The sequence below is a fragment of the Orcinus orca genome, chromosome 14 (assembly GCF_937001465.1).
Source record: "Orcinus orca chromosome 14, mOrcOrc1.1, whole genome shotgun sequence".
Lineage (NCBI taxonomy): Eukaryota > Metazoa > Chordata > Mammalia > Artiodactyla > Delphinidae > Orcinus > Orcinus orca.
In genome coordinates, this window is record NC_064572.1 from 81,380,933 (window position 1) to 81,408,421 (window position 27,489).

At 50.5% G+C, this 27,489-nt stretch overlaps 1 protein-coding gene across 1 annotated transcript in view; it reads left to right on the forward strand.

Moving 5' to 3' along the window:
• HTRA1 (HtrA serine peptidase 1) overlaps window positions 1–27,489 on the forward strand; it is a 55,846-nt gene that overhangs the window by 21,893 nt on the left and 6,464 nt on the right. The window contains exons 2-4 of the mRNA XM_004265746.3: window positions 8,361–8,460; window positions 8,874–9,078; window positions 26,527–26,721. Coding sequence (XP_004265794.2) covers window positions 8,361–8,460; window positions 8,874–9,078; window positions 26,527–26,721 — 500 coding nt within the window. The remainder of the gene's footprint in view (window positions 1–8,360; window positions 8,461–8,873; window positions 9,079–26,526; window positions 26,722–27,489) is intronic.

Sequence of the window (27,489 nt, forward strand, 5' to 3'; positions counted from 1 at the left end):
TTTATCAAAAGCTTTTTCTGCATCTATTGAGACGGTCATATGGTTTTTCTTCTTCAGTTTGTTAATATGGTGTATCACATTGATTGATTTGCATATATTGAAGAATCCTTGCATCCCTGGGATAAATCCCACTTAATCATGGTGTATGATCCTTTTAATGTGTTGTTGGATTCTGTTTGCTAGTATTTTGTTGAGGATTTTTGCATCTATATTCATCAGTTATATTGGTCTTTAATTTTCGTTTTTTTAAATTTTCTCTGTCTGGTTTTGGTATCAGGGTGACGGTGGCCTCATAGAATGAGTTCGGGAGTGTCCCTCCTTCTGCAATTTTTTGGAAGAGTGTGAGAAGGATGGGTGTTAGCTATTCTCTAAATGTTTGATAGAATTCACCTGTGAAGCCATCCGGTGCTGGACTTCAGTTTGTTGGAAGATTTTAAATCACAGTTTCAATTTCATTACTTGTGATTGGTCTGTTCATATTTTCTATTTCTTCCTGGTTCAGTCTTGGAAGGTTATACTTTTCTAAGAATTTGGCCATTTCTTCCAGGTTTCCATTTTATCAGCATAGAGTTGCTTGTAGTAGTCTCTTAGGATGCTATGTATTTCTCAGGTGTGTGTTGTAACTTTTCTCTTTTCATTTCTAAAGTTATTGATTTGAGTCCTCTCCCTCTTTTTCTTGATGAGTCTGGCTAATGGTTTATCAGTTTTGTTTATCTTCTCAAAGAACCATCTTTTACTTTTATTGATCTTTGCTATTGTTTTCTTTGTTTCTATTTCATTTATTTCTGCTCTGATCTTTATGATTTCTTTCCTTCTACTAACTTTGGGTTTTGTTTGTTCTTTCTCTAGCTCCTTTAGGTATAAGGTTAGATTGTTTATTTGAGATGTTTGTTGTTTCTTGAGGTAGGATTGTCTTGCTATAAAGTTCCCTCTTATAACTGCTTTTGCTGCATCCCATAGGTTTTGGATCATCGTGTTTTCATTGTCATTTGTCTCTAGGTAGTTTTTGATTTCCTCTTTGATTTCCTCAGTGATCTCTTGGTTATTTAGTAGCATATTGTTTAGCCTCCATGTGTTTGTGTTTTTTATGTTTTTTCCCTGTAATTGATTTCTAATCTCATAGTGTTGTGGTCAGAAAACATGCTTGATATGATTAAAAAAAATTTAAGTTTTCTTAAATTTACTGAGGCTTGATTTGTGACCCAAGATGTGATCTATCCTGGAGAATGTTCCATGCACACTTAAGAAGAAAGTGTAATCTGCTGTTTTTGGATGGAATGTCCTATAAATATCAATTAAATCTATCTGGTCTATTGTGTCATTTAAAGCTTGTGGTTCCTTATTAATTTTCTGTTTGGATCATCTGTCCATTGGTGTAAGTGAGGTGTTAAAGTCCCCCACTATTATTGTGTTAACTGTCGATTTCCTCTTTTATAGCTGTTAGCAGTTGCCATATGTATTGAGGTGCTCCTATGCTGGGTGCATATATATTTATAATTGTCGTATCTTCTTCTTGGATTGATCCCTTGATCATTATGTAGTGTCCTTCCTTGTCTCTTGTAACATTCTTTATTTTAAAGTCTATTTTATCTGATATGAGTTTTGCTACTCCAGCTTTCTTTTGATTTACATTTGCATGGAATATCTTTTTCCATCCCCTCACTTTCAGTCTGTATGTGTCCCTAGGTCTGAAGTGGGTCTCTTGTAGACAGCATATAGATGGGTCTTGTTTCTGTATCCATTCAGCTAGCCTGTGTCTTTTAGTTGGAGCATTTAATCCATTCACTTTTAAGGTAATTATCGATATGTATGTTCCTATTACCATTTTCTTAATTGTTTTGGGTTTGTTTTTGTAGGTCCTTTACTTCTCTTGTGTTTCCCACTTAGAGAAGTTCCTTTAGCATTTGCTGTAGAGCTGGTTTGGTGGTGCTGAATTCTCTTAGCTTTTGTTTGTCTGTAAAGCTTTTGATTTCTCCATCGAATCTGAATGAGATCCTTGCTGGGTGGAGTAATCTTGGTTGTAGGTTCTTCCCTTTCATCACTTTAAACATGTCATGCCACTCCCTTCTGGCTTGTAGAGTTTCTGCTGAGAAATCAGCTGTTAACCTTATGGGAGTTCCCTTGTATGTTATTTGTTGTTTTTCCCTTGCTGCTTTCAATAATTTTTCTTTGTTTAAGTTTTGCCAATTTGATTACTATGTGTCTTGGCATGTTTCTCCTTGGGTTTATCTTGTATGGAACTCTCTGTGCTTCCTGGACTTGGGTGGCTATTTCCTTTCCCATGTTAGGGAAGTTTTCGACTATAATCTCTTCAAATATTTTCTTGGATCCTTTCTCTCTTTCTTCTCCTTCTGGGACCCCTATAATGCAAATGGTGTTGTTTAATGTTGTCCCAGAGGTCTCTTAGGCTGTCTTCGTTTCTTTTCATTCTTTTTTCTTTATTCTGTTCTGCAGCAGTGACTTCCACCATTCTGTCTTCCAGGTCACTTATCCGTTCTTCTGCCTTGGTTATTCTGCTGTTGATTCCTTCTAGTGTATTTTTCATTTCAGCTATTGTATTGTTCATCTCTGTTTGTTTGTTCTTTAAATCTTCTAGGTCTTTGTTAAACATTTCTTACATCTTCTCAATCTTTGCCTTCATTCTTTTTCCGAGGTCCTGGATCATCTTCACTATCATTATTCTGAATTTTTTTTCTGGAAGATTGTCTATCTCCAGTTCATTTAGTTGTTTTTCTGGGCTTTTGTCTTGTTCCTTCATCTGGTACATAGCCCTCTGCCTTTTCATCTTGTTTGTCTTTCTGTGAATGTGGTTTTTGTTCCACAGGCTGCAGGGTTGTAGTTCTTCTTGCTTCTGCTGTCTGCCCTCTGGTGGATGAGGCTATCTAAGAGGCTTGTGCAAGTTTCCTGATGGGAGGGACTGGTGATGGGTAGAGCTGACTGTTGCTCTGGTGGGCAGAGCTCAGTAAAACTTTAATCTGCTTGTCTGCTGATGGATGGGGCTGGGTTCCCTCCCTGTTGGTTGTTTGGCCTGAGGCGACCCAGCACTGGAGCCTACCTGGTCTTTGGTGGGGCTAATGGTGGACTCTGGGAGGGCTCACGCCAAGGAGTACTTCCCAGAACCTCTGCTGCTAGTGTCCTTGTCCTCACGGTGAGCCACAGCCAATCCCCGCCTCTGCAGGAGGCCCTCCAACACTAGCAGGTAGGTCTGGTTCAGTCTCCTATGGGGTCACTGCTTCTTCCCCTGGGTCCCGATGCGCACACTACTTTGTGTGTGCCCTCCAAGAGTGGAGTCTCTGTTTCCCCCAGTCCTGTTGAAGTCCTGCAATCAACTCCCGCTAGCCTTCAAAGTCTGATTCTCTGGGAATTCCTCCTCCTATGCCATAACTTGGCCAAGCACTTCATCATATACAGGAGCTCATAAAATCAGCATCAAAAACACATGGAGGTAGGGCTTCCCTGGTGGCGCAGTGGTTGAGAGTCCGTCTGCTGATGCAGGGGACACGGGTTCGTGCCCCGGCCCGGGAAGATCCCACATGCCACGGAGGGGCTGGGCCCGTGAGCCATGGCCGCTGAGCCTGCGCGTCCGGAGCCTGTGCTCCACAATGGGAGAGGCCACAGCAGTGAGAGGCCTGCATACCGCAAAACAACAACAACAACAAAAAAGAAAACACATGGAGGTAGATATTATTATCATCACGTTTTATGGACAAGGGGAGAAGACATGGAGGAGTAAGGTGACATACTAAGGTCACATAGCCAATAAGTCCCATAGCAAGTGTCACACTCTGATCTTTCTGAGACCAGAGCCTGTGCTCTTACCTATCCTCCCCATGCTGAGTGGCCTGGATGCCCCAGCCCTCCATCTGTCTGCATCACTTGGAGAGTGAGTTGCGGCAGAGCCAGCCCAGGTCCATCTCTGGAATTCTCCACCTGAGTTGACCCCTCTGGAAGGAAGATAGTTGACCCGCAGTTGAAATCACAGCAGGTGGGGCCAGCCAGGGTTTCTAAAGACCACGAGGCAGCAGCAGCTTCCTTTAGCTCGGTGCACAACCTTTTACATGGAGCAGGACCCTAGCATTGAGCCAAGCTGCTCTTAGCAACACTCTTATTCCTCATTCTGAGATTGCATTTGGAGAAGACAAACACTTCTTTGGTTTGACGTTTTGCCCATCTTTGGACTATTAGTTGATAGTTCCTTCAGTTCAGTTGTTTCTGCTCTATTTATTTCTCCCATTAACACAGATCCACCAATGATAATAGAGGTCACCCGTTGTTTTTTTTTTTCTTTTTCGGTACGCGAGCCTCACTGTTGTGGCCTCTCCCGTTGCGGAGCACAGGCTCCGGACGTGCAGGCTCAGCGGCCATGGCTCACGGGCCCAGCAGCTCTGCGGCATGTGGGATCTTCCCAGACCGGGGCACAAACCTGTGTCCCCTGCATCGGCAGGCGGACTCTCAACCACTGCGCCACCAGGGAAATCCACCCATTGCTTTTTCATCTCAGCGGCACAATTAAGGCTTGTCACTGTGGCCTTTCAGTGTGGTCTGTGCACCCACTGTTCCTCCTCTCTGTTTACACATCTGCAGAATTAGGGGAGTCCTGTGCCCAATCTCAGATTCCACAGTCTCCTTATTTTGCTGTAGCATGTTGGAGTGAGGGGGAGAGACAGGGATTAGATCACAGAATGTTGAAGGTGGAATAGACTTCACAGCTCATTCTAGAGGTAGTTGGCCCCATTTTACAGACGGGGAAATGGGGACCACCCGGTAGACTGCAGATGGAACCTGGGCCTTCTGGTGTCCAGGCCAGCATCCTTGCTGCTCTCCCACATTGCCGTCCCAGGTGGACAGACCCTGGAGCCACTTTCTCTAGTGTGTGTGAGGAAGCAACTGCTTCTTGTTTTAGCTGGAAAAACCCATTCTCACTTTCATCCCTGATGTGGGCAGATTCTCCCGGGCTTATGTGGGAAGTAGGAAGAGGAAGCGAGTGAATGATTTTTAGTGGCAAGACTCTAGTAATCGTCCTTCTTTTGAGGGTCTCAGAATCTCCACACTTCCCTGGGGGTTGCTGGCCTTGTTGGAGTTAAGCCTCCTTTTGGCCTTTCCCAGGGAGCTAGTCCGAGGAAGCCCAGATGCATTTGTTTACAGTTGTCTCTGGGTGATGCTCACGGGTTCTGTGTTGGGAAGGAATGTTCCTATCCCCTTGTTTATATCTCGTGTTGGAGAATGCAGGGAGACACGCCAGTTAAATAACCACAGCTACCTGGGGTCCTGGGAGGGCAGCAGGTGTGTGATGTGGAGACGTTGTAGGTTTGCTCAGACTTTTCTGTTATTTATACACTCCGAGAAGAAAATTTAGTGTCTCTAGAGAAGTCATTTATAGTCTCTGAGCCTCAGTTTCTCTAAATATAACATGGGAGCAATATCTGATTTTCCTCTTCCACAGGAAGGGTACCATAAGGAAGGCCTTTCTTTTCTTTTTTTTTAAATACATTTATTTACTTATTTTTGGCTGTGTTGGGTCTTTGTCGCCGCGCGTGGGCTTTCTCTAGTTGTGGCGAGCGGGGGCTACTCTTTGCTGAGGTGCGCAGGCTTCTCATTGTGGTGGCTCCTGTTGTTGTGGAGCGCAGGCTCTAGGCACACGGGCTCAGTAGTTGTGGCGCACGGGCTTAGTTGCTCCGCGGCATGTGGGATCTTCCTGGACCAGGGCTCGAACCCATGTACCCTGCATTGGCGGCAGATTCTTAACCACTGGGCCACCAGGGAAGTCCCAGGAAGGCTTTTCTTAAGCTTATTTATTTAATTTATTTATTTTTGGCTGTGTTGGGTCTTCGTTGCTGTGCACGGGCTTTCTCTAGTTGCGGCGAGCTGGGCTACTCTTCATTGTGGTGTGCAGGCTTCTCATTGCGGTGGCTTCTCTTGTTGTGGAGCACGGGCTGTAGGCGCGCAGGCTTCAGTAGTTGTGGCATGCGGGCTCAATAGTGTGGCTCGCAGGCTCTAGAGCACAGGCTCAGTAGTTGTGGCACATGGGCTTAGTTGCTCTGTGGCATGTGGGATCTTCCCGGACCAGGGCTCGAACCCATGTCCCCTGCACTAGCAGGTGGATTCTTAACCGCTGCACTGCCAGAGAAGCCCCAGGAAGGCTTTTCCGATGGTACCATATGAAAGGGTTCTGAAAGCAAAAATAATAAATATTATGCTACCATAAATTTGTTGAATTAGTTAATCTTGCTCAGTAGTTGCAGATCTTTTTCTGCACCTTACAGAAATCAAGCTATGCAAAAGGAGAGCAGATTCCAGCCCTGAAATAAAGCAGCTCAGAGCCCAGTAGCCGTGACAGACAGGGGCCCTTTGTTCATAGATGGTCTTTCACTTCCAAGAAGGAAAGCTTGGGAGAGGCAGGCTGGTACCCGAGATGTCCCTGTGCCCAGCGGTATTGAGCTGGAGAACTGAGGTCCCTGGTGGGGACACACAGCCCAATCTGTACAGATGCTGTGGTGCCACTGGGGATGCCTGTGAACACGCAGCTCTGAGAGCCACAGAAGACTTCAGAATGTCACAGCTTTCACAGCCTGGCACCTGGAGAACGGCTGTACCCCTGGCACAGAGGGGTGTGTTTGTGTGTAAGAGTGTATGTATCTATGTATACGAGTGTAGCTGTGTGAATGTATGTATGTGTGTGAGTGTAAGAGTGTGTGTATACAAACGTATTTTGGTGAGAGTCAGAGTCTGTATGTAAGAGCGTGTGTGCATGCGTATGTGCGTATGTGTGTGGATGTGTTTATGTGTGTGTACATGTGAGTATATGTATATGTGTGTACGATCATGAGTGTGAGAGTGAGTGTGTTTGTGTGTGTGTGAGCATATATTCATGAGTGTGTAAGTGTAGGTGTGGGCGTGTGTGTGTGTGTGTGTGTGTGTGTGTGTGTGTGTTGGGGGCACAGGCCCTTTGGTTAGCAAGGGGCAGTTTTGCAGGCCTGTGGTTTCCTTTTAAACCTCAGCCTCCTTGCGAACCCCCGTGTGTGAACGGTGAGGGAGGGAGACCAGCTGTGGTGAAGGGTCAGGGTTCTTTTCCTTTTATTTCCTACGCATCATGGATCAGTACTTTTGTAAAATATGCTAAAAATGAATTACTACCAAAATATAGTTTAAAAAGACAGAAAATATCAGCCCCGATTTAAAATTTTTAGATGCAAGACGTGTAAGATTTCTCCGTCAAATTTCTATGAAGGTTTCTGGAAGCTCCCTGTGAGTTCCTGCATGGGGCCAGGTGGCAGCGGGGCTGGCAGAGCTGCTGGGTGCAGCCCTGTGCTCGACCCACGGGCCAAGGCGGAGAGGAGGGAAAGGAAGGGGTGTGGGGGTTCTTGGCTACAGACTGGCCTGGAGCCCCTCTGCTGTCTCTCTGCAGAGAGACTTGTTCAGGGGTGTCAGCAGGTGGCACGGGTTTGGGGTCAGAGCAAGAGGCTCAGGCTGCCTCTGCCAACTGTGTGCCCGCAGAATGGGGGCTCCCAGCCCCTGAGTCTCCAGGAGCTCATTTCTGAGTCAGATGCCATGGGTGTGCACATCGGGCTGGTGGTAACTAACTTTTTGCCTTGCTGGGAGACCTACATCAGATTTGTGATTGACAGCTTTGTCTGAAAGGAGCTTTGCAAATGCCCACCATACCGGGGGTTCCCTAATTACAGTGCATATGTTTATAGAGAGAATTATGGTCATTCGATTTTCTCTTTTTTTTTTCCCCAACAGAATCAAGGCATCTCTTGTGTCTTTTGGCCTGGGATGTCCTGGGGTCGGGGAAGTGGAGTGAGTGCTTAAGATGTGGTGTGAAGCTGCTCTGGGGACAGACAGCGGGAAAGACACCATCTGTGCCTTTGCCTTAACGCTTTTTCCTAGTAGCCTTTTAAATCTATAACACTTGATGGGCATCTTGTCAAAACAGCCTCAGCCCTCCCCTGGACAGCGGCAGTGTGCTGAGAAGGGCTGCTGTGTGGTGCTGCGGGAGTTGGGGAAGGGACACTGGTGGACGGTGTCATGTCAAGGTGGCCCTCGGGCGACCAACTCTTTGGAAAAATGTAGGAGGCCCGGGTATCTGCTGGAGCCTCTGGTTCAACATTCTCGAGGTGAAACTATTGAGAGCAAGGAAGCCAAGACAAGAGGTCATCTTTGGTGGGTTTTGCCGTCTTATCAGAGTGGGTATTTCCTCAAGAACCAGAAAGGTCTTTGCAACTGAGCCCAGTTGCAACGGGCTCTTGTCCTCACCCTCCTTCAGGTTTTCTGGCTCTTCTAACCTATATCTTTCTCCAGGTGGCCACAGCACAGAGCACAGCACCTTTTAAGTGTCTCGTCTTTGTTTCTGTTCTCAGGGCAGGAAGATCCCAACAGTTTGCGCCATAAATACAACTTTATTGCCGATGTGGTGGAGAAGATTGCTCCTGCTGTGGTTCACATCGAACTGTTTCGCAAGTAAAGAGAGCCTTCCTTTTGTTCCGCGGCCTCTGACGCTCCCACCGAAACCGCTGCCATTAGCAAAACATCAGATCTATTTAAAGTGTCCCTGAATATAGTCCTACAGGAAGATAAGCATTTCTCCTCTGGGATGTTTTCCTGTTTGACTACTTAAATCTACATTCTTGACCCTTCTAGATATTTTAAGAACCTCTGGTTCTGAAGAGATTCCCTAAGAATATTTTCTAAGTGGAATGTTTGGATGCGTATAGAAGTCAGTCTAATGTTCCATTTTTTAAAGTTAAATAAAGCCAGTGTGTCAGGTAACAATTGCTAGACGCGTGCTGCTCTTACAGAATCGGTTCATCAGTGTGTCTCAGAGCTGATCTGAAGATGTTTCAGCCTTAACCAGGTACTTTTTTTGGTTCTAGGCTTCCTTTTTCTAAGAGGGAGGTGCCTGTGGCCAGTGGGTCTGGGTTTATCGTGTCCGAAGATGGACTGATTGTGACAAACGCCCACGTGGTGACCAACAAGCACCGAGTCAAAGTTGAGCTGAAGAATGGTGCCACGTATGAGGCCAAAATCAAAGATGTGGATGAGAAGGCCGACATTGCACTTATTAAAATTGACCACGAGGTAAGTGTGTTCCCCACCTGCAGGACCAAGTTCTCAGGTGCCTTGACTGACATTTGGCTAAATCTGGAGAGGTCAAAAGGCACCAGAACTCCCTGATTTCATGAGATTCTGAAGCGGGACCAAACCAGTCAAGTCTGGACCAAAGGAGAACATTTAGGACATGCTGAGTGTGACCTGGGGTGAGGGAGGGGAGGGAGCTCATGGAAGCTTCCTTAATAAGCAGGCTATCAGGTGAGAGGTTTTTTGTTTGTTTGTTTGTTTTTTTGCGGTACGCGGGCCTCTCACTGTTGCGGCCTCCCCCGTTGCGGAGCGCAGGCTCCGGACGCGCAGGCTCAGCGGCCATGGCTCACGGGCCCAGCCGCTCCGCGGCATGCGGGATCTTCCCGGACCGGGGCACGAACCCGTGTCCCCTGCATCGGCAGGCGGACTCCCAACCACTGCGCCACCAGAGAAGCCCTCAGGTGAGAGTTTTCACAGTAGTGTTTTCAATTTTTATAAAAGAAAGCAATAGGTTTATAAAGAAATTAGTAGGTAAGCAGTGAAAATTGAGTTTCCCTTCCATTCTTAGCCCTGAGGCGACAGTGGCTGCAGATTTCTGTTCCTTTGTGCATTCATCACATGTAGAGAACTTGCTGGGTTTTGAAGTTAGCCATCATTAGCATGTGAACAGCCACTCTGAAAACAAACCAGGTCTCCCAAATTGGGTTTTTGCAGAGTTACTAGGTGTGTTTTAAAACAATACTCCACACAAAAAAGTTTTGGAAACCGTGAATTAAAACAAAGCTGATGGATTTCGTCCTCATAGCACTTCTCAGAGCTTTTAATATGCTAACGTGCATATGACTCTCCTACTAAAGGGTGTGTACTCTAAACTACAATTTTCTGAGTGTAGACTTTTTTTTTTTTTTTTAAACAGAGACACAAAGAGCTCAGTTTGGGAAAAGGTTTGCTTTCTTTTGAAATATTCTCCATGTAGGCATTTTTGTTCTGTTGATTTGTTTAGCAGTCTTCATACCTGAACTTAAATCCAATTTTTTTAGACCATCAACAATTCCCACTCTTTGGTACGTTAGTTATGGAGGTTTGTTTTGCTGTGTGGCAGGTGCCTAGAGAGATGGTGTTTTCTGGTTTCTCCACGCTCTTCTCATTTTCCAGACTTCATCTGGAAAGAGGAATCAGGCTAGGCTGGAATCTTGTTTCTGGCCCAGGAATAAAGATCATAGACCTCGAGCCAGGAGGGATCTTCTTCCCCGGCTCTCTGTACATTTTACTTGATCCAAGCTGTGAAGTCAGACCCAGGTGGTACAGCACGGGCTGTTTATGTTTGTGTTGTTGATTGGGACAGAAACAGGCTCTGGGCCTGGTGTAGGTAACTAGGTAACTGGCCTTTAGCAATGTCTCAATTGCGTATTATTTCTGTTAGGTTACCGTGGAATTTCTGTAACAACTAATCTTTCAAAATGTGTTTATCGGTCACAGTATAATCATAATAACTTCTACTTGATAAGCTCCAAAGCTGGACCAGGCTCTGCCTTCATTTGTAACTTTCACCTAATCTGCACGATAGCTGTATTATTGCCATTTTATAGAGGAAGAAACAGGGGTTCAGAGAGCTTAAGTCACCTGCCCGAGGCCACACATCTAATGCTGTGGTGAAGTTATAGCCTCCGAAGCCGGCCAGGCTCCCCAAGTGCCCAAGCCCGTGACCGTTATGGGAGGGACGCAGCCTGGCCTTTTGATGTGATGGGCTGACTCAACTTTAAATAGCCCACTGGGAGGCTGGCGCACCCCGGCTTAGGTTCACACTGCGTGAAAGGTGTCCAGGATGTGGTAGTCTCACCGGAAGGAGGTGACCAGAATAGCATAGCCTGTGGCCACACGCGGGACTTCTCAGCTCCACCGAGCCCTGGGGAAGCAGCCAACCTTGCGGGCTGTCTGCAGGCAGGGCTCTGGTCTGGACGCTGAGTGAGCTGCCCCCGCGGGCTAATTTCATGTTTGGCACGCGTGGGTGCAGCCCATGCAGCTGCTCTGGCCGGGGGATATCCTTTTCAGCTTTTGAGCCAAGGTGGCGAGTGTATTCTCCTGCCATCCCTGGCATGTCCCGGCTGGCTGTGAACCATCTCCCATCTCGACAGACCAGCTTTGTAAGGTGTTTCTGACCTGGCTCCTACTGTCCCCGGGAGGCTAGCCTTCCTGCCTGCAGCGCGCTATTTGAGATGCGTTTCTAGCCCAAGAAAAAGGAGCTTGAAAATTTAAAGTCGAGCTAACGTGGCCTTTCAAAATGGAATCGGAAATGAGAGGATATTAAATTGCAGACGCCCACACAAGAGACTGGTTTCCACTGACTAAACTACTTTTTTTCTGCTGATTGTGGTTGGAAGTGGAGAGAGTAAAAACATCTCTTCCAGCTCTTTCCATTTTGTTCCCTCAGTCTGATGATTGATTATGTAGGAGAGGGGGCCGCGGACTGGATTGTAATGAGGTTCAGTTTGGAAGGAGCCTCTCACCTGGGTGAATACAGATGTGCCCGAGCACATGACAAATGTGCCGGCAGCGCTGGGGGTTGAGGTGAGCTTGCCTCGCGCTGTGTCACCTCAGCAGCGAGAAACAGGGCAGGAAATCTCAGAGGAGGCAGAACAGAACCAACCAAAATTGGACTTGAGGGTCGAAGTCACTCTGAATGGCGCTTGCCGTGTGAGGTCAAGGCCCAGCCTCCCCAGGGCCATTTGCTAATAACCCAGTGGAACTGGTGTGACCGCCCCCCGCATACACGGGCCCAGTGGTTAAGTTGGTGCCTTATACTCTGGACCCATTTCCTCCCCCCAGCACCAGGATTTCACTTGAAGGGCTCTCCATTACTTAAACAGCCATCCTCCTTCCTGAGCATGCGATCCTTGCCACTTTTAATGAATGAAAATTACCATGGACATCTGTTGTCACTGCCCACTTTTCACCCAACCCCTCCCCCCTTCTTCTGGGAGCAGAGGCCAGCGTCTCCTTCGGGGTCCATTTCTCCCCCACTGGAAAGTCTTGAAGGGACCACCAGTCATGACACCCCGCCCTCTGGGGCCAGGTGGACACAGGACCCATCAGACCGAGCAGATCCTCAGCTTGGAGCAGTGGCTGAATGCCACCCACAGAAAAACAATATGGGGGAAGCTGGTGTAGCCTCTGCTGCCGGGACCCCGCTGCCCCCTGAGTTCCTGCCCTTTCTGAGCCTGATCTACCTACTTTCCCTTCCATTTTGCAAGCCCCACCTCACATCTTCCGTACACCTGCCTCGGCTTGAAGTTGCCAGAGACGTTTCTGGGCTTGCGACCAAAGGAATTTTTGCTTCTCACTGCTGAGCGGACACATGTGCGCTCACTTTCCCCGCTGAGTTTTGAGCCAGGAAGAACCTTTGGAAGAAAGCTCACTGGGCAGAGCAGCTGTCTTTCCCTGGTCTGCCGCTCCCACCAAGCTGGAGAAGGAGGATGTCCCCCTGCAGGCCCATCCCCTCCGACCACAGGCGGCCCGGATATCTCTTTCTGTGCTTCTGTCCTAGGATTTGCAGCTCCCCTTTCCTCAGGACCATGACTGGGACCAGCATTCATCAGGGGAGGGAATGCCAGCTGCAGGAAGGAAGGACAGTGTGCATGCAAACAGTTTAATAGAAAGCAGCTTTGAGGGCAGACTAGTTCAGCCTTACATAAAAACGGTTTCCAGATGTGTTGAACATGACACTGGCTGTGTCTGCAGAACATTTAAAAATTTCCTCCAAAGGCAGCATTTTGTCTCTGCAGTTTTTTTGTTTTTTTGGTGGTACGCGGGCCTCTCACTGTTGTGGCCTCTCCCGTTGCAGAGCACAGGCTCCGGACGTGCAGACTCAGCGGCCGTGGCTCACGGGCCCAGCCGCTCCGCGGCATGTGGGATCTTCCTGAACCGGGGCACAAACCCATGTCCCCTGCATCGGCAGGCGGACTCTCAACCACTGCGCCACCAGGGAAGCCCTGCCTCTGCAGTCTTTTTGCTGAGTAGTTCAGGGGGAGAGAGAGAGAGAGAGAGAGAGAGAGAGAGAGAGAGAAAATATTTGGTTTCTTTAGGCCAGAGTGCAGGACAGAAATACCGGGGATGTACTGAAGAAGGTGAGAGAGGAAAGTTACTTTTGTCCCAGCTGCTTTTCCGCTGTGTTGATTAGAAAACAGGCAGGAGAAGGTCATCTGTCCTCCCGCCTTGATGATTGCAACTTTCAGATTGGGTCCTGTCTGCCCTGTGTAAACCCCTTCACACACTCTCTGTTCTTACAGAGAGATCGTAACTGCTTACAGGGCCTTGGAGGGCCACCCAGCCCGACGGGCGCCCCACTCTACCCCGCACTCCTCCCGCTGCCCCTCCCCCTCTCTGCTACCCCCCGCCCCCCATGCAGGGCTGTTCTCCTGGGGCCTTGGCCTTCCCTCCCTGGGGTGTCCCCATCCAGCTCCTCCACAGGTGACCTTCCTTGTCCTTCAGGCCTTGGGTTAAATTCTGCCTCTGCCCAAGACGGCCCTTCCCTGACCCCCTACCCCGGGGAGCGGCCCACGTCCCAACCTCCCCTCATCACTCAGGGGCTGCGTAACCCCGGAGGTGATCACATTTCATCGTTCATTTGCCCCTTCTCGCCCCCTCATCATAACTCACGATCGTCTTATTCACTTGTGGATATCAGTTTCTCTCTGCTGCTGGAGTGTGAGGGGCACGCCTGTCTTAGTCCCTTGTGAGGAGGTAGAGGCTCAGCAGCAGTGTCCTGGGTGTGAACTGCGAGCCTCCGCTCAGCAGCAGGCAAGGCCGGCTGCCCTGAGGGCTCGGGGAGCAGTGAGGCACTGGGGCGCCTGCAGTGATCCGCTGTCCCCTTTCCGGCGAGGAGGTGACCGCGCAGCAGGCTGACTGCAGGGCAGCAGCCCCCAGACTCCGAGGCCAGTTCTCATCTGATCCAACGGCTGCCTGGGGTTTGGACGGCGTGTTGCTTTGCTGGGGCCCCCGTAGCTCTGCGGTCTTTGGTAACTCAGAGCCCTGGTGAGGTGGTGAGGTTTCCTGTGGGCGCTTCTACCCTGACGCCAACACCCAGGGGAATATTTGGAAGCAAGCTTGTCGAGGCTTGTGAAGTGGTTTTCTTCCCTCACTCCCAGACCTGCATCCGCCCTTGGCCACCTTTGGGCCAGATGCCACCTATGGCCCTGTTTGAAGTGGCTGAAGAGTGACAGCCCTGGGCACGGGGGCTGCTTTGTGGGCAGAGGGTCCTTCTCCTGCTGAGCGGGCTCTGGTCTCTCCAGGCCTGTCTCCTGGAACGTGGCCTGCTTGCAGTGGATCTGCCCCAACTTCTCTGAGTGAGGAGGGTCCAGGCGGCCTGGGGACGATGGTGGGGGAGGGGAGTGGCGGGTGCCAGGTGTGACTCGTGCCCCTCCACTCCCCCACCCTGCGCCCAGCCTTCAGCCAGTTCCCCTCAGACAACCTGCTTGTCAGAAGGCGCTGACTCAGCCGCCTGAGCTCATCCAAAAGTGGATCAGATAACACAGAGCCTGTGCTGGACCGGCTCCCCATCTTCTGGAGTCTGTCACTCATGCTTGTAAAGTAACCAAGAGCTGGAATGCTGCTTGCCCTACCATAGTTACCCTCGTATTTTGTTTCTGTGTTTTTCCATTTGAATTCTTTTCCCCACTCCCTCCATCCTGGTTGTTTTGTGGTCTCTCCTCTTTTTCTCCCTGAACTGAGAGGCCTGCATTGCATTCGTTAAAGAGGCCCCAGACCCTGTCGATGTAACGAGGCTTCTGTTACCGTATTGATTTTTACCATTTTTAGGGGGATGCAGATGAGTATTGCATTAGGTGATGTCAATCCAGACGCTGGCGGGGAAGCCGGCGTTTTTTGCGCTGGGCCAGCCTGTGTCCAGAGGCTCATGGGGACGAGGCTTCTCATTGTTCTGACTGCAGCTTCTCGTGGAATGAAAATATTTCAGTTCCCCAGACTATCAGAGCTGGAGCCCTTGTGTGTTCTCTGGCCCCATTTCAAGAGCTTAGTTGATTGTTAAGGAAATTCTTTGGCTATGTTTTTCTCTTAATATGGTAATGCTTTTTTTCACTTTGGCAGACTTTCTTCAGGGTATTTGACCAAGACTCTTATTTATGGTTCTGACAAAGCAGCTGGGTTGTCGGGACTGAATTTGTAGATGCTTCATCCGGAATGTCCCCTTCAATGAGGAGGGAGGGCATGCATGCATTGTCAGTTTAGTGAGTGAGTAGCAGTGTGTTGGGGCCCAGGGTTGGCTAGCTGTGGCCTGCAGTCCAAATCCGGCCCTCCATCTGCTTTTGTAAATAAAGTTTTATTGAAACACAGCCATGCCCATTTGCTTATGTATCAGTAGAGTCTACAGCTGCTTTTGCTGGACGGCAGCAGAGTAGAGTAGTTGGGATGGAGACCACATGGCCCGTGAAGCCAAAAGTAGTTACTCTTTGGCCTTTCACAGAAAAAGTTTGCCAACCCCAGTGTGAGATGATTAACACCTTGTTCTAAAGGAGCAAAGTGTGCTTGGACCAAAATATACTCTTAAGACCCAAGTGAGGTGAAGCACGAGGTCACTACAGGGGAAAGGGCAGAGAAGCTGATCTCATTTGCTCTTGTGGGGACTGTGCTTCTTTGCTGAAGAAGATGCTTCGGTCTTGCCGGATTAAGCAGAGAGAAGCCTTAGTTTTGACCATTTCTCTGTAATATCGGTAGAGAGGAATTTTGTGAATTTGAAGATGTTTTCCAAATTATTATTCAATTTTAAATCCTAATGATCTTTTAAGGTCTCGTTGGTTCATTCTTTCAGTTATTCCTTATTCATTCACAGAGTCCATAAATATTTATTGAGCATCTATTTGACCAAACACTGTGTTAGGTGCTGAGGATGTAACAGCAATGGGCAAAAGCCATGGAGCTTATGGTCTAGTGTGGGAAACAGGTAAACTGGAATAAATAGGGTCGTTGGTACAATGAAGGAACAGATAGAAGAAGCAGGAGAAGGCAGTGGAGCTGGGGAGACCCTGAAGGTAGTATAGGCAGAGAAGCTTATCTGAGGAGGTAACATCCAAGCTGAGACGTGGAGGACAGACAGAGCCAGCCAAGGGGAAGAGCGGGGTACCTAGGGTTGCTTAGATTTCCTTTTCTGCCCATCCTGAGGACCTGGACCTTCGGCCCAGTGCAAACTTATTTCCCAGTGAGTTTTTGAGAGGCCTCCAGAACACAAGCCAGTGCTTCTGGTTAGCCGGTTCCTCTGCATACTGTCCATGTATCCTATTGGCCTTGGTTCTTTGGGGTTCCCGATCGTACTCTGGAAAGCTCCAATTTCTTATGTAGTCAATCTCCTGAGAGTCTAGAAGTGCAAAGGGTTCAGAATGAGCTGCTCGCCTCTTATTCATGGCAGGGTGGAGGCAGTTTCCCAAAACTGGTTTCCTAAAACCAACCACTTTCTATGGCAAGGCAGAAATAAGACATTCTGGTGAACTGAGGACTGATTATTCTAATAAATGTGCTAAGCAACAAGTCACTTTTGTTAAATAAGGCACCAGAATCTGATAACGAGAACATATGACTCAGGGTATTTCCCTTTTTGCTTTGGCTGCCAGGCAGCTCATAGAAACCATTGGCCCTGTGGCTAGAATACTTCCTATGCCACCATTTTATGTCATAAAGAGATATGAATTAACTCATTGTAGTAAGCCCTGTGTCATTGACCATCTCAAATTATTTTTATCTAGAGGAGGTTATATGTCTTTAAGAATTTTTTAGAATAAATTTTACAAGAATGATATATCCTGCATATGGAGCCACATGAGCTCTGTGTGGTCATGGGTAATGGTCACTGTGCCCTCAATTCAGTTCAGCCGTTACCGAGTGGCTGCTGTGTGTTGAGCACTGAACCTACCAGAGTGAGACCACAGCCCTTCCCTTTGCGGAGCTGGTGGGTATAAGTTGTCCCTTTACCCACCGGAGCCCTGAGCCTACCACCGTATAGGCGGCTGAAAACCAGGCTGCAACTGGAGTCCTTACCCAAACTGAAATGCCAGGCCCTGGCTAACCCCAAGGTTAGTCCAAATATTGGACTAATCCCAATTTTAACATCCTGATGGATCTTTTAAGACCTGATTTGTTTATTTGTTCATATATTCACTTTCACATCCAATGATTTTCATAAATATTTATTGGCCAAACAACGTTGTAGCAGCAGTGGCTAACTTGAAGTCGCCAGATAAAAGTGGAGGGGTTGAGGGCTTCTCTGGTGGCGCAGTGGTTGGGAGTCCGCCTGCCGATGCGGGGGACGTGGGTTCGTGCCCCGGTCCAGGAGGATCCCTCATGCCGCGGAGCGGCTGGGCCCGTGAGCCATGGCCGCCAGGCCTGTGCGTCCGGAGCCTGTGCTCCACGGCGGGGGAGGCCACGGCAGTGAGAGGCCCGCCTACTGCAAAAAACAAAAAGTGGAGGGGTTGATAGATGAGAAGACAAAAGTTACACCTGATGAGATGGTGTTTCTCCTACTCTCCATGCCACAAACTATATACAGTCACTGGCTGTCGGGCTCCTGTATAGAAATGTTGACATTTCTATACGGGAATATTTGAAATGCCAGTGTTTCTTGATGTAGCCTAAAGGAGTCTAGATATCATGGTGCTGTGCTTAAACAGTGAGGGGGAAGTTTGCTTCATCAGCCCTTTCTCTGTTTTGTTTTTTCGTAACCATCCTCTGTTCCTTTTCTCTCTTTCTCTCCATCTCCCCCACTTCTCTTGTCTGTCCCACCTGAACATCCCCCCACTCATCCCACCTTTTCCCCTCCTCCCCTCCCTGTATAGCAACTGTAATATGTCAATCTGGGGAAACGGACGGGAGTAACTTGATTACACGGTCCTTCCGAGTTCAGCGCGTGTTGTGATCTCGGTGCTGTGTAGCAGATCCTTCCTGGCCTAGCCTCCCGGCTCACCTGCGCACTGCAGACGCCCTCCCTTGGTGGTACCCTTGACCTTGTCGTCACTGATAACCTCTCCGCTCTCTAATCTGAATGCCAAGCATCTCAGTCTTGGTTCACCTCCTCCTCCCCCGGCACAGCTGCTTTATGGGCATGTGACCTGTGCCCTTACAGACCCTATGCTCAGAACGGAACCCCGCTTGAGGGTTTAATGCTCTGAGGTCTTTGTTTTAATTTTATCTTTGAATTTTGTGCTTTGTACGTGAAGTCTGATGAGACAGCGGAGTATGTGCTGGGGCTTAGAGCCTTGGCCTCCGCCCTGTTTCTTTTCCTGTTGCCTTCCTACCTCCCCAGGATGGGTTCTTGGCTTCCCTACTCCTCTGGCCCCTGGGACCTCAGACCCCGCACAGCAATCACTGCCACCCTCCTTCCCCCAGGGAGTACAGGCATGGGGTATATACACCCCACAGCATCTTGGGCAGCGGGTGGATGATGCCACAGGTCATTCTGCCGGCAGCGAGGCAGGGCTAAGCCTTTTCCACCCCATCCGGGTACCTAGTGCATCCTGGTGCCGAAGGAAGTTGCAGTGCCCTTGGGGGTGGTCCGTCCTCTGTGGGTTGGGGCAGTGAGCTCTTGGGATGGGGAGAGGCCTGGCTCTATTACCCTGTCGCTGCTCGGGCACAGTGCATGGGTCTGTCCAGTAGCTGGTGAGCAGAGCACTGAGTCTGAGTCTCCTGGGTCTGCACTCACCCCATGAAAATCTTTGTGCCCCAGGGAGCATGACACTGAACAGCAAATAAAAACATTGGGACAGATGAAGAGAGAGAGAGAATATAGAAGAAAAAAAAAAGCTTTATATTTTAGTACCTTTAATGGGACTTTTTATGCACTTTATGAACAAGGCGTCTCCATGTTTATTTTGCCCTGGGCCTGCAAATTATGTAGCAGATCTGTGGTTCATCTGGGTCCACCCATCTGCTCACATTCCCCTGTCCCTCAGCCCCTCGTGGGCTCACTTCCCTCCTTCCCCAGGCGGGATCCCCGTGTCTCAGGCGAGTCTTAGCTGCTAACATCCCCCTGAACTCTGTGGTCTAGTTTGCTGTTCCTTAGGAAGCATGCAAGTTCAGTGGCACTGCTTCTTGCTGTGTATGGGGGTCGCGCACGGGAGATGTGCTCTTTTCCCCCATTGCCTATTTTTTTAAAGAAAATGAAAGGTTAGCATAACTGTTTCCAGAAGACACACTGAATCACTTAGTTGAGTCTCAGCCAGTTGCTGCAACATTAACCTTTGAAGCAAACTTCATCCAACACACAACACCAGCCTGCAAACCCCAGCCTCTTGAAAACAGTGTGCTGGGCAGCTGGTGGATACAGTGGCTTCTGCAGATTCAGCAACAAAAATGTTTTTGTAACAGGAGCAGTTTATACTTTGCAAGGAAGAGAAAGAAGTAGTTGACTTGTCTCATGAGGTTAAAAGAAAGTTGCCAATTTTTTTTTTAGTTTTATTTGTTCATTTTATTGCTCTTCTCTCCAAGCTTTAGTGAATGAGGTTGCAACGAGAGGAGCGCTCAAGGGCTTTTAGGCCAAACCCAGGGTGGCCAGAAGCTGAAATGTTGATGGGTCATTGTTTTTAGGTCCGCTCTAGATGATTTCTGGCTGAGCCAGCGTCTGGAGAATTCCAGGAATCCCCTTTCCTCTTGCGGCTGTAAGAGTTTGCAGGGATCATCTGACCTCTTTGCGAAGTTGTATGAAAAGAGATTTATTAAGGACTCTGGTGCTTGTTTTTTTTTCTTTTTCAAAAAATAAATAAATTTATTTATTTGGGGCTGTGTTGGGTCTTCGTTGCTGCGCACGGGCTTTCTCTAGTTGTGGCGAGCGGGCACTGCTCTTCGATGCAGTGCGTGGGCTTCTCATTGCGGTGGCTTCTCTTTGTTGTGGAGCACGGGCTCTAGGTGCACAGGCTTCAGTTGTTGTGGCGTGTTGGGCTTCAGTAGTTGTGGCGTGTTGGGCTTCAGTAGTTGTGGCTCGTGGGCTCTAGAGCTCAGGCTCAGTAGCTGTGGCGCATGGGCTTAGTTGCTTTGCGTCATGTGGGATCTTCCCAGACCAGGGCTCGAACCCATGTCTCCTGCATTGGCAGGCGGATTCTTAACCACCGCGCCACCAGGGAAATACGTCTGGTGCTTGTTTTGATCTCACCAATTTAACCATTGTCTGCTAATAGGTTTTTTTTTTTTTTGAAATCTACCAGGTCTTCTGGAAAGATCCCTAATTGTCAGAGCTGGGATGACTTTGGACATCACCAGGCTCAACTCCCTTATTTTAGAAGTGATAAAACTGAGACCCAGAGAAGTCTGTCACGTGGCCCAAGGTCAGAGTGAGTTAATACGGATGCCCTGCTCCCTGGGACTGTGTGCTCCCAGCGTACGTGGAGGCTGTGGTGGTGCTGTGTGTGTGTTTTGTCTGTGTCTTCACTCTGCACCACACTTTGTGGATGCTGGAGGATATGCCCATAGCAAGTCAGCAGCCAGGGCCCTTACTCAGCACAGGCCTTTTCTTCCCTGTGGGAATCAGCAGTTGTGATGCCCCTTCAGGGGGATCCCAGGCCACACGGCGAGCCCGTGAAGCAGGCAGTGCCACACAGCAGGGGCTTGTCTGAGGGTACCACCGTGGCCTGGGCCCTCGCCCTGAGGACGTGTGACCTTGGCTTCCTCTGGCTGTGGCCTCTGCTCTGCTTCCCTTCAGCTCCTGGCCCTGTTGTGTGTCATGTCTGCTCCCGTCTCCTGCCCTGCCCCGCGGCAAGGTCTGGCAGAGAGGCTCTTCTTTGGTGGCTGGCTGTGCACCCTGAGCATCTGGGCGGTGAGCACTGCGGAGAACACCTGGGCTCTCGGTACCACCACCACCGGCTGCAGGACCGTCGGTCCCCTGGTGAGCGGAATGGGCACTATGCCCGTCCCATCTGCTCATGGGACAGAGCACAAGGCGTGTAGGGCATGCGAATAAGAGGGAGGTGTGTCTACACGGATGAGGCTCTGCTCGGACCACTTGTATTTCACGCTGACTGCCCTAGACATGTGTGGCCATTGCTTTCCTCTGAAGCGGACTTCTCCTCTTTCTCCCCTCTGCCAAAAAAAGAAACCTGCATGAAGGAATATACACCTACAGATGTTTCCAGACACGTATTAGCATCACCACTGTAAAAGGAGCCAGCTTTGGTGGACTCTGATGTGGCCCAGCACGCAGCCCTTCTCCTCCCTGCTGGCATAGCCCTGAGTTTGTTTTAGGTCCACTCCTGACCGCCCCCCGCATTCCTAACTCAGGCAGATCCTGAGAGGCTAAGGCAGTCACCAGGGCTATGATCCCCCCCCCCACCTAAGGGTGGTTGAGGATAACCTATGACCAGGCAGTGGCTGATGACCCATGAGGAAGAATGTGCTGGGCCCTTCTGGATTCTCAGCTCTTCTGAAGAGACACGCAAGGGAGAAAAGAGTCTGTTACTTCCAGTGGGCATTGCTGCATCTTTATGTCATGCCTGGAATGATGGTGGCCCTCCTGTGACCATGAGCCCAGGCTGCCGTTGATCAGACGGAAGGAAGGCAGGAGCTTCTCCTTGACTGACGTTGCCCTTGAGCCTTTGAAGTGAGCAGCCCTCTGCCATCGCGCCCGTGAGCAGGTGGATGTTCACTCCACTTCGCATTGGGTTTTTGTTACTTGCAGCTGAAAAAAAAAACAAACCTAATTGATGCACCCAAATCATGTTTAGTGTTGGTCTATATTTAGCCTTTATGGAAGATTCTAGGCTGAGCTGCCCTTGGGAAGGGAGATGGATTTTATCTCTTTTTACTGCTGTGTGTTCTGCCGGCTTGTGTGTTTCCCCCCACCATCAGACAGTAAGCCTGGAGGGCACGGGTGGGTTTCATTGATCTTTCATGTTCCCTGTGCCAGGCCCGTCCTCAGTGAATGCTTGTTGAGAAAGTTCTCTTTCATGTAGGCAGCGTTTTGTGGGAGCGGTGATGCCAGGCCTGCTGGTTGTTGTCTGTCTGTTTGTTTGTTGGCATCTAAACGAACAGTAAGAGCCTTCTTTAATCATGCTACTCACCAGCCTCTTCCAGGTTTTAGCAGTGAATCTATCACGCCATTAGTATCCTGCCTACGGCTTGTAGTTAGTCATTTAACTCGGACGTAGAGTCCACACGCAGGACTCTTGACGCCCTCGTCTGGGCTGTCTCCATCGGCCTGGCTGGCATGGCCGACGACCCGGTTGTTCTCAGGATCTGTGTTCCCTTCCAGCCCCTCTTGTTGACTCTGCTATGAGGCTGGCATGTAGCACAAGTGAGTCACTTGCAAACCGAGGATGCTGTGCCTTTCAACGCGGACGTCCCCCTTCCCCACTGGCCTCCCAGATTCCTCCCTCTCATGAACAAGAGCATGACCTTGAGAACGGGCAGTGTGATGGACTCACTTTGGGATGCCCCTCGTCCTGGAGGGATTGGGACAACGTGAGCTACACGCTCTCCTGGTGGGACCCGAGGGCGTCTGCTCCGCTCTGATCCGGAGCCTTGGGGTTGAGCATTTGCCACGTTCAAGCTCCCGATCCCGGCTTTGCTGTGTACCCGACTTGCATTTCACCCTCCCTCCCCGCCAGTGGTTGGAGAATCTGGAGACAAGGAACGGGAGCCTCACGCCCCAGTCTTCCTCCTTCCCACTCTGCTCCTCCCGGCTGCCAAGTGGAGGATGGATGTCTGCGCCTTTACTTCGTAGGCGTGTTGCGAGGCTCCTGCGAGGTGCTGAGATGCGGGCTGTTAGGAGAGGGTCGGGCATCTCCAAGATGGCCTGTGGCTGGGCCGCTTCACACGGAGGCTCAGACAGAGTGTCTGCTGCAGGGAGCCCGGAGCCGGCTTTGATGTGGGCGACCTGGGAACCAGCCTGCGGACAGCAGCGCGGGGTTAAACCAGGAACGGGTGGCCCCAGGGTTTCCCATCCACAGGTCAAGGCCGAGGCGTGCCTTGGCGCTTCCAGCCGTATCTGCTTTTCGTCTCCCCCCGAGTCCCCCCGTGGAGCGTGTGTCTAGACAGCTGTGGAATAAAACGCTCAGTTGCCGAATAGGAATTTGGCCAGCAGAGGTATAGCTGCGCCGAGCAGACGGGCCCAAGGTGAGGAGGGAGGATGAGGATGAGCCCCACTTGGGTCTGGAGCAGGCTGGAGAGCCTGACACCTGTGCGGCCCGCTGGCACCTGCGGGAGACGGGAGCCAAATGGCCCCCAAAAAGGCATTTTGACCTCATGAAGGCTGTAAATCTGGCCTGGCCCACGTCTCTGCCCCACGTCACTCTCTTGCAAAGATTTCTGCCTACAATTAGAATTCACATTAACACCTACAAGGAGTGAAGGTCTGGGAGGTGGGAGACCTGTTCTCTCGTTTAGCCAGGCTGCTCGTGAGCTGTGAGAAGTCACTCCCCCTCTGAGCCTCAGTTTCCACATCTGTAAGATGGGAAGAAACATGCCCTAACTGCCAAGGGGGTCATGAAAGTGCTTTGTCACCTGGGAGGTAAAATGTCACCTGTGTCATTCCTTTCACATCAGTCCAAGCTTCATAGTCTAGGATAGTCATAGTCAAGGATCCCCCTTGATACGTGTCCACTTGCTTATTTCTGTCTTATGATTGCCCTTTAGAATCTAGGAGATGTTTGAGTGAATAAAAACTTAAACAAGGTGATACTTGGTGTTGCCATCGGTGCAGGTTTGGCTAAATGACCACTTGTGATCCGAATTTCTTCCCCTGGTGTTGAAGTGAGGATTGGTCCTCGGGGAGACTCTGGGCTCCTATCACTGGTGTCCACTTGTCCAAGCCTGCATGGTCACTACAGTGTGGTGACTTCACTGCGCTGGACCCAAGCTCATCCACAGGCTTCCCTGGGCCCCGTTACTGGCCATAGGCCTGTTCCTCCCCAGTGAGTGCAGCCAGCCGAGCGGCAGGCCCTGGGTGTTCTCCTTCCCTCCTGGGGGCTCTCTCCCCTCCGTCCTCACAGCTTCTGCTCCCCAAGAACATGTGCCTCCTTTTCCCATCCCCTGGGCCTGAGCTCTGACTTGGAAGAGGGGAGTTCCAGGGAGCGCTGTCTTTGGGCCCCTCTGCCTTCTCAACCCCCTGAGACGCAGGGGCCTGGGTCTGGCCCCCTTCCTAGGGGCTGGAGGTGGAGGAACAGGGGGCGGGCGGTGAGCAAATGCTAATGAAGACCCTCTGCAGTGAGTCCGGCCCTGTAACTTTCTGATGTGGTTCTCGGCTTGTGACTGAGCTGATGTGGGCTGGGCCCGCCTTTCTGTGTTTGAACCTGAACTCTTGCCTTGAAGCTGTGCCTTGAAAAGCAACTGTAATCTTGGGCAGCCTGGCAAACCCAGCTCAGGAGCCTTCGCCACTGTGTCCCCTTGCCCACCCCCCAAAGCCAGCCCTGAAAGCAGTCCCTGGGCCCTGAAGGAGTGCTAGTGTCCCTGGCGGGCCTCCCCACAGTGGTCAGTGCTCATCACTGGCCCTGACTCCTGCCCACCCACCCGCTGTGGCTACTGGATGAAGTCATTCCTGGCAGGGGCAGCTGGCGCGGGCCCAGGGTAAACAGGCCACGCTGAGCTCATTGGCGTGCTTCTGGATGAGCTCGGGGAGTGGGGACTGCAGGCTGCCCCCTCCAGAGCAGTACCACACACGCCAGCCTCAGGCGACCGCAAGGGCAAAGTGTCACTGTCAGGGCAGGCCTGTGCCACCAGCCTCCTCCTAGTGGAGGGCTGGGTGACATGCGCTACTTTGTGGGAGTTTCGTTGGTGGGGTTTCCCGCATTGAGACTGCACAGACCCTGATACTAATAGCAATAACCAACACCTCTGATGCTTACATGTCCCGGTTATGTGGTGCTTAACTGAGCCAGGTGCTCTTCAAAGAGCCATTCTGGTCTCAAGTCGCTTAATTCTGACAACACACCAATGAGATACGTGTGCCGCGTTATTCCCGTTTTCCAGGTGAGAACACTGAGGACGAGAGTGGCTGTAAGCTTGAGCCAGGATCTAATCAGGCCGCCTGGTCCCAGGTCCGTGCTCTTCACTGGGGCACTCTTCTAGGCTTCTCAGTACCTGTGATCGAGGGGCATCCCTTCTCAGGCAGCCCCTTAAAGGTTTAGGTCTTGGATCCCTTCTTCAATATCCCTTCTTCCTCCTTGAGTTTTCTGACCCAGCTTGTTCCTGACCAGCATCTTCCTTATTTGGGGTCACAGGGGGTTCTTTGTGCTTTGTGGTGGATGAGAGTCTGGGTTTGGGGTTGCACTTTTAAATCCCTGGCTGGTCTCAAGTCACCCAGTTGCTTGGAGTCTCAGTGTCTTCATCTGTCAAATGGGCTGAGTGATCTCCCCATCTCATCAGCTGGCGTCTGCTTCATCCCGGCGAAGGAAGTGCTAAGTAACCGCTGGTTTCCACCCCCTGCACCCTCCCAGCCTCCTCTCCTCTTTCCTTCTTTTTCGAGGTGGACGAACATGAGGACTCTTACCTCGCAATTAGCACTAGGCCTGGGCCAGCTCTTTGCTTTCTGGGCTGGTCCACACTGTTCAGAGTAGCTGCTCATTTTGTCTCAGGAAACAAAGGAGAAAGGAACTCGGAGGTTTGCCTGGCTCCAGGGAGGAAGGGAGGGAGGAGAGCTTAGAGCCTTCTCAGATGGAAGCCCAGCTCAGCCCTAGTGACGAGAGCTGGCTTTATTTTGTCCAGTTTTGGTTTGAAGAGTAGTTTGGGGCTTCTGACTCTGCCTGGCCCTCACAGGGCATCGGGGATCAACCAGCCTTTGTTGGGTTAATCAGCCCGCCAGGGACGGGAGCAGAGGTGGTTGATGCAAGACCTTTCCAGGCAAGGAGAGAGCCCACCTCTTGGGTCTTGGCGTCTCGGGGCCCTGGATGCCCTGTTGCCCCCAGCCCCACCCCTGCCCCTCCCCAGGATTGCATGTGCTTAGCACAGAGATGCACCGGACGGAGTCAGGGCAGCTGCAAGCCCACAGAGCCCCTGATTCTTCAGAACCCAGGAGGGACGAGCCTATGATAAGTGGGGGGGGGTGGGGGGGGGTGGGCTCTGGATCCTTCCCTGTGGCTCTCTAAGAGTGCTGCAGTCAGGCTTGCCCCCAGTCCTAAACCTGTCCCCTCTGTCTCCTGGCCTCCGGATTTCAGAGCAAGTCTGTGCTGATAGCTTCAAGATGTGCTGAGACCCTGAGCTGGCCTCCAGTGTCCGTCCCACGTCTTCCTTGGCGTGTGGCAGCGGCAGTGCGCACTTGACTTGCAGCAGCTTACGAGGAGGCACTGATTATCTTGGGTGGGAGGGAAGCTAGTCCTCAGCCGGGAAGGGATGCTAGACCTGACCTCGGTTTCCTGCAAGGCCTGGTGGGTATGAGCGGTGTCCCTTACCTGGCGCTCCACGACATCTGTGCGTTTATCCGTTCTGTTCGCTTAACCAAATGCAGCAACGCCAACCTTGTGTTTCCAGGGAAAGCTGCCCGTGCTACTGCTTGGCCGCTCCTCGGAGCTGCGGCCCGGAGAGTTCGTGGTTGCCATTGGAAGCCCGTTTTCCCTTCAGAACACTGTCACCACTGGCATTGTCAGCACCACCCAGCGAGGAGGCAAAGAGCTGGGGCTCCGGAACTCGGACATGGACTACATCCAGACAGACGCCATCATCAACGTGAGCCCTCTCCGCTGCAGGGTCGCGTGGGCTTTTGGAAAGCTGGGCTGGGCTTAGGAACCAGGGCTGGAGTCAGGATCCTCAAGGTGCTTTCAAGGATCTCCTAAAGCAGATGAGGCAGAGGGCTGGTCCTCAGCCTGTTGGCAGTCTCCGGGGACTCCTGTGACGGGAACTTGAGATTTGCCAAAGTTTGCAGCCCGCAGGAGCTCTCCGTGCCCCCTGCCGCCCTGCCCCAGGGTCAGCCACCCCTGGCTGGAGCTGCTTGTTCAACTTCGTGGCAGGAGGGATGCTCACCTCAACACAGTCTCTGTAGCCCCGAGAGGAGTTTGCATTGCCTTGTGGGGGGAGCGGTCTGTGCATCAGGCCGACCCATTCAATGTCTAATGAGGTCAAGGATTATCACACACAATCTCATCAATGGGATCTTTTTCAAGTCACATTTTTCCACTTCAGCTGTTTCCCTATAGGATTAACGTTTCTAAAAAGCATTTCCCCCTACATCTATCTAATAAGTAAGAAACACAGCGTGTCTTGTGCACTCGCTGCGTCTGGTAGGCTTTATTCCCAAACTTTCTTGTGATCTTCATGAAGTAATGGAAATAGAGCAAGCCATGTGGATTTCCAGGCCAAGCAGCAAAGTAGGGGGTCACATAGATGTAGGGGGGGCGGTTTTGAAGATTTGAAATACTGTAATACTGGAGCAAGTGGGCAGCCAGCCTATTGCCAAGACAAGGAAGATGTGTTGGGTGTTTTGGGAATTTATAGTTG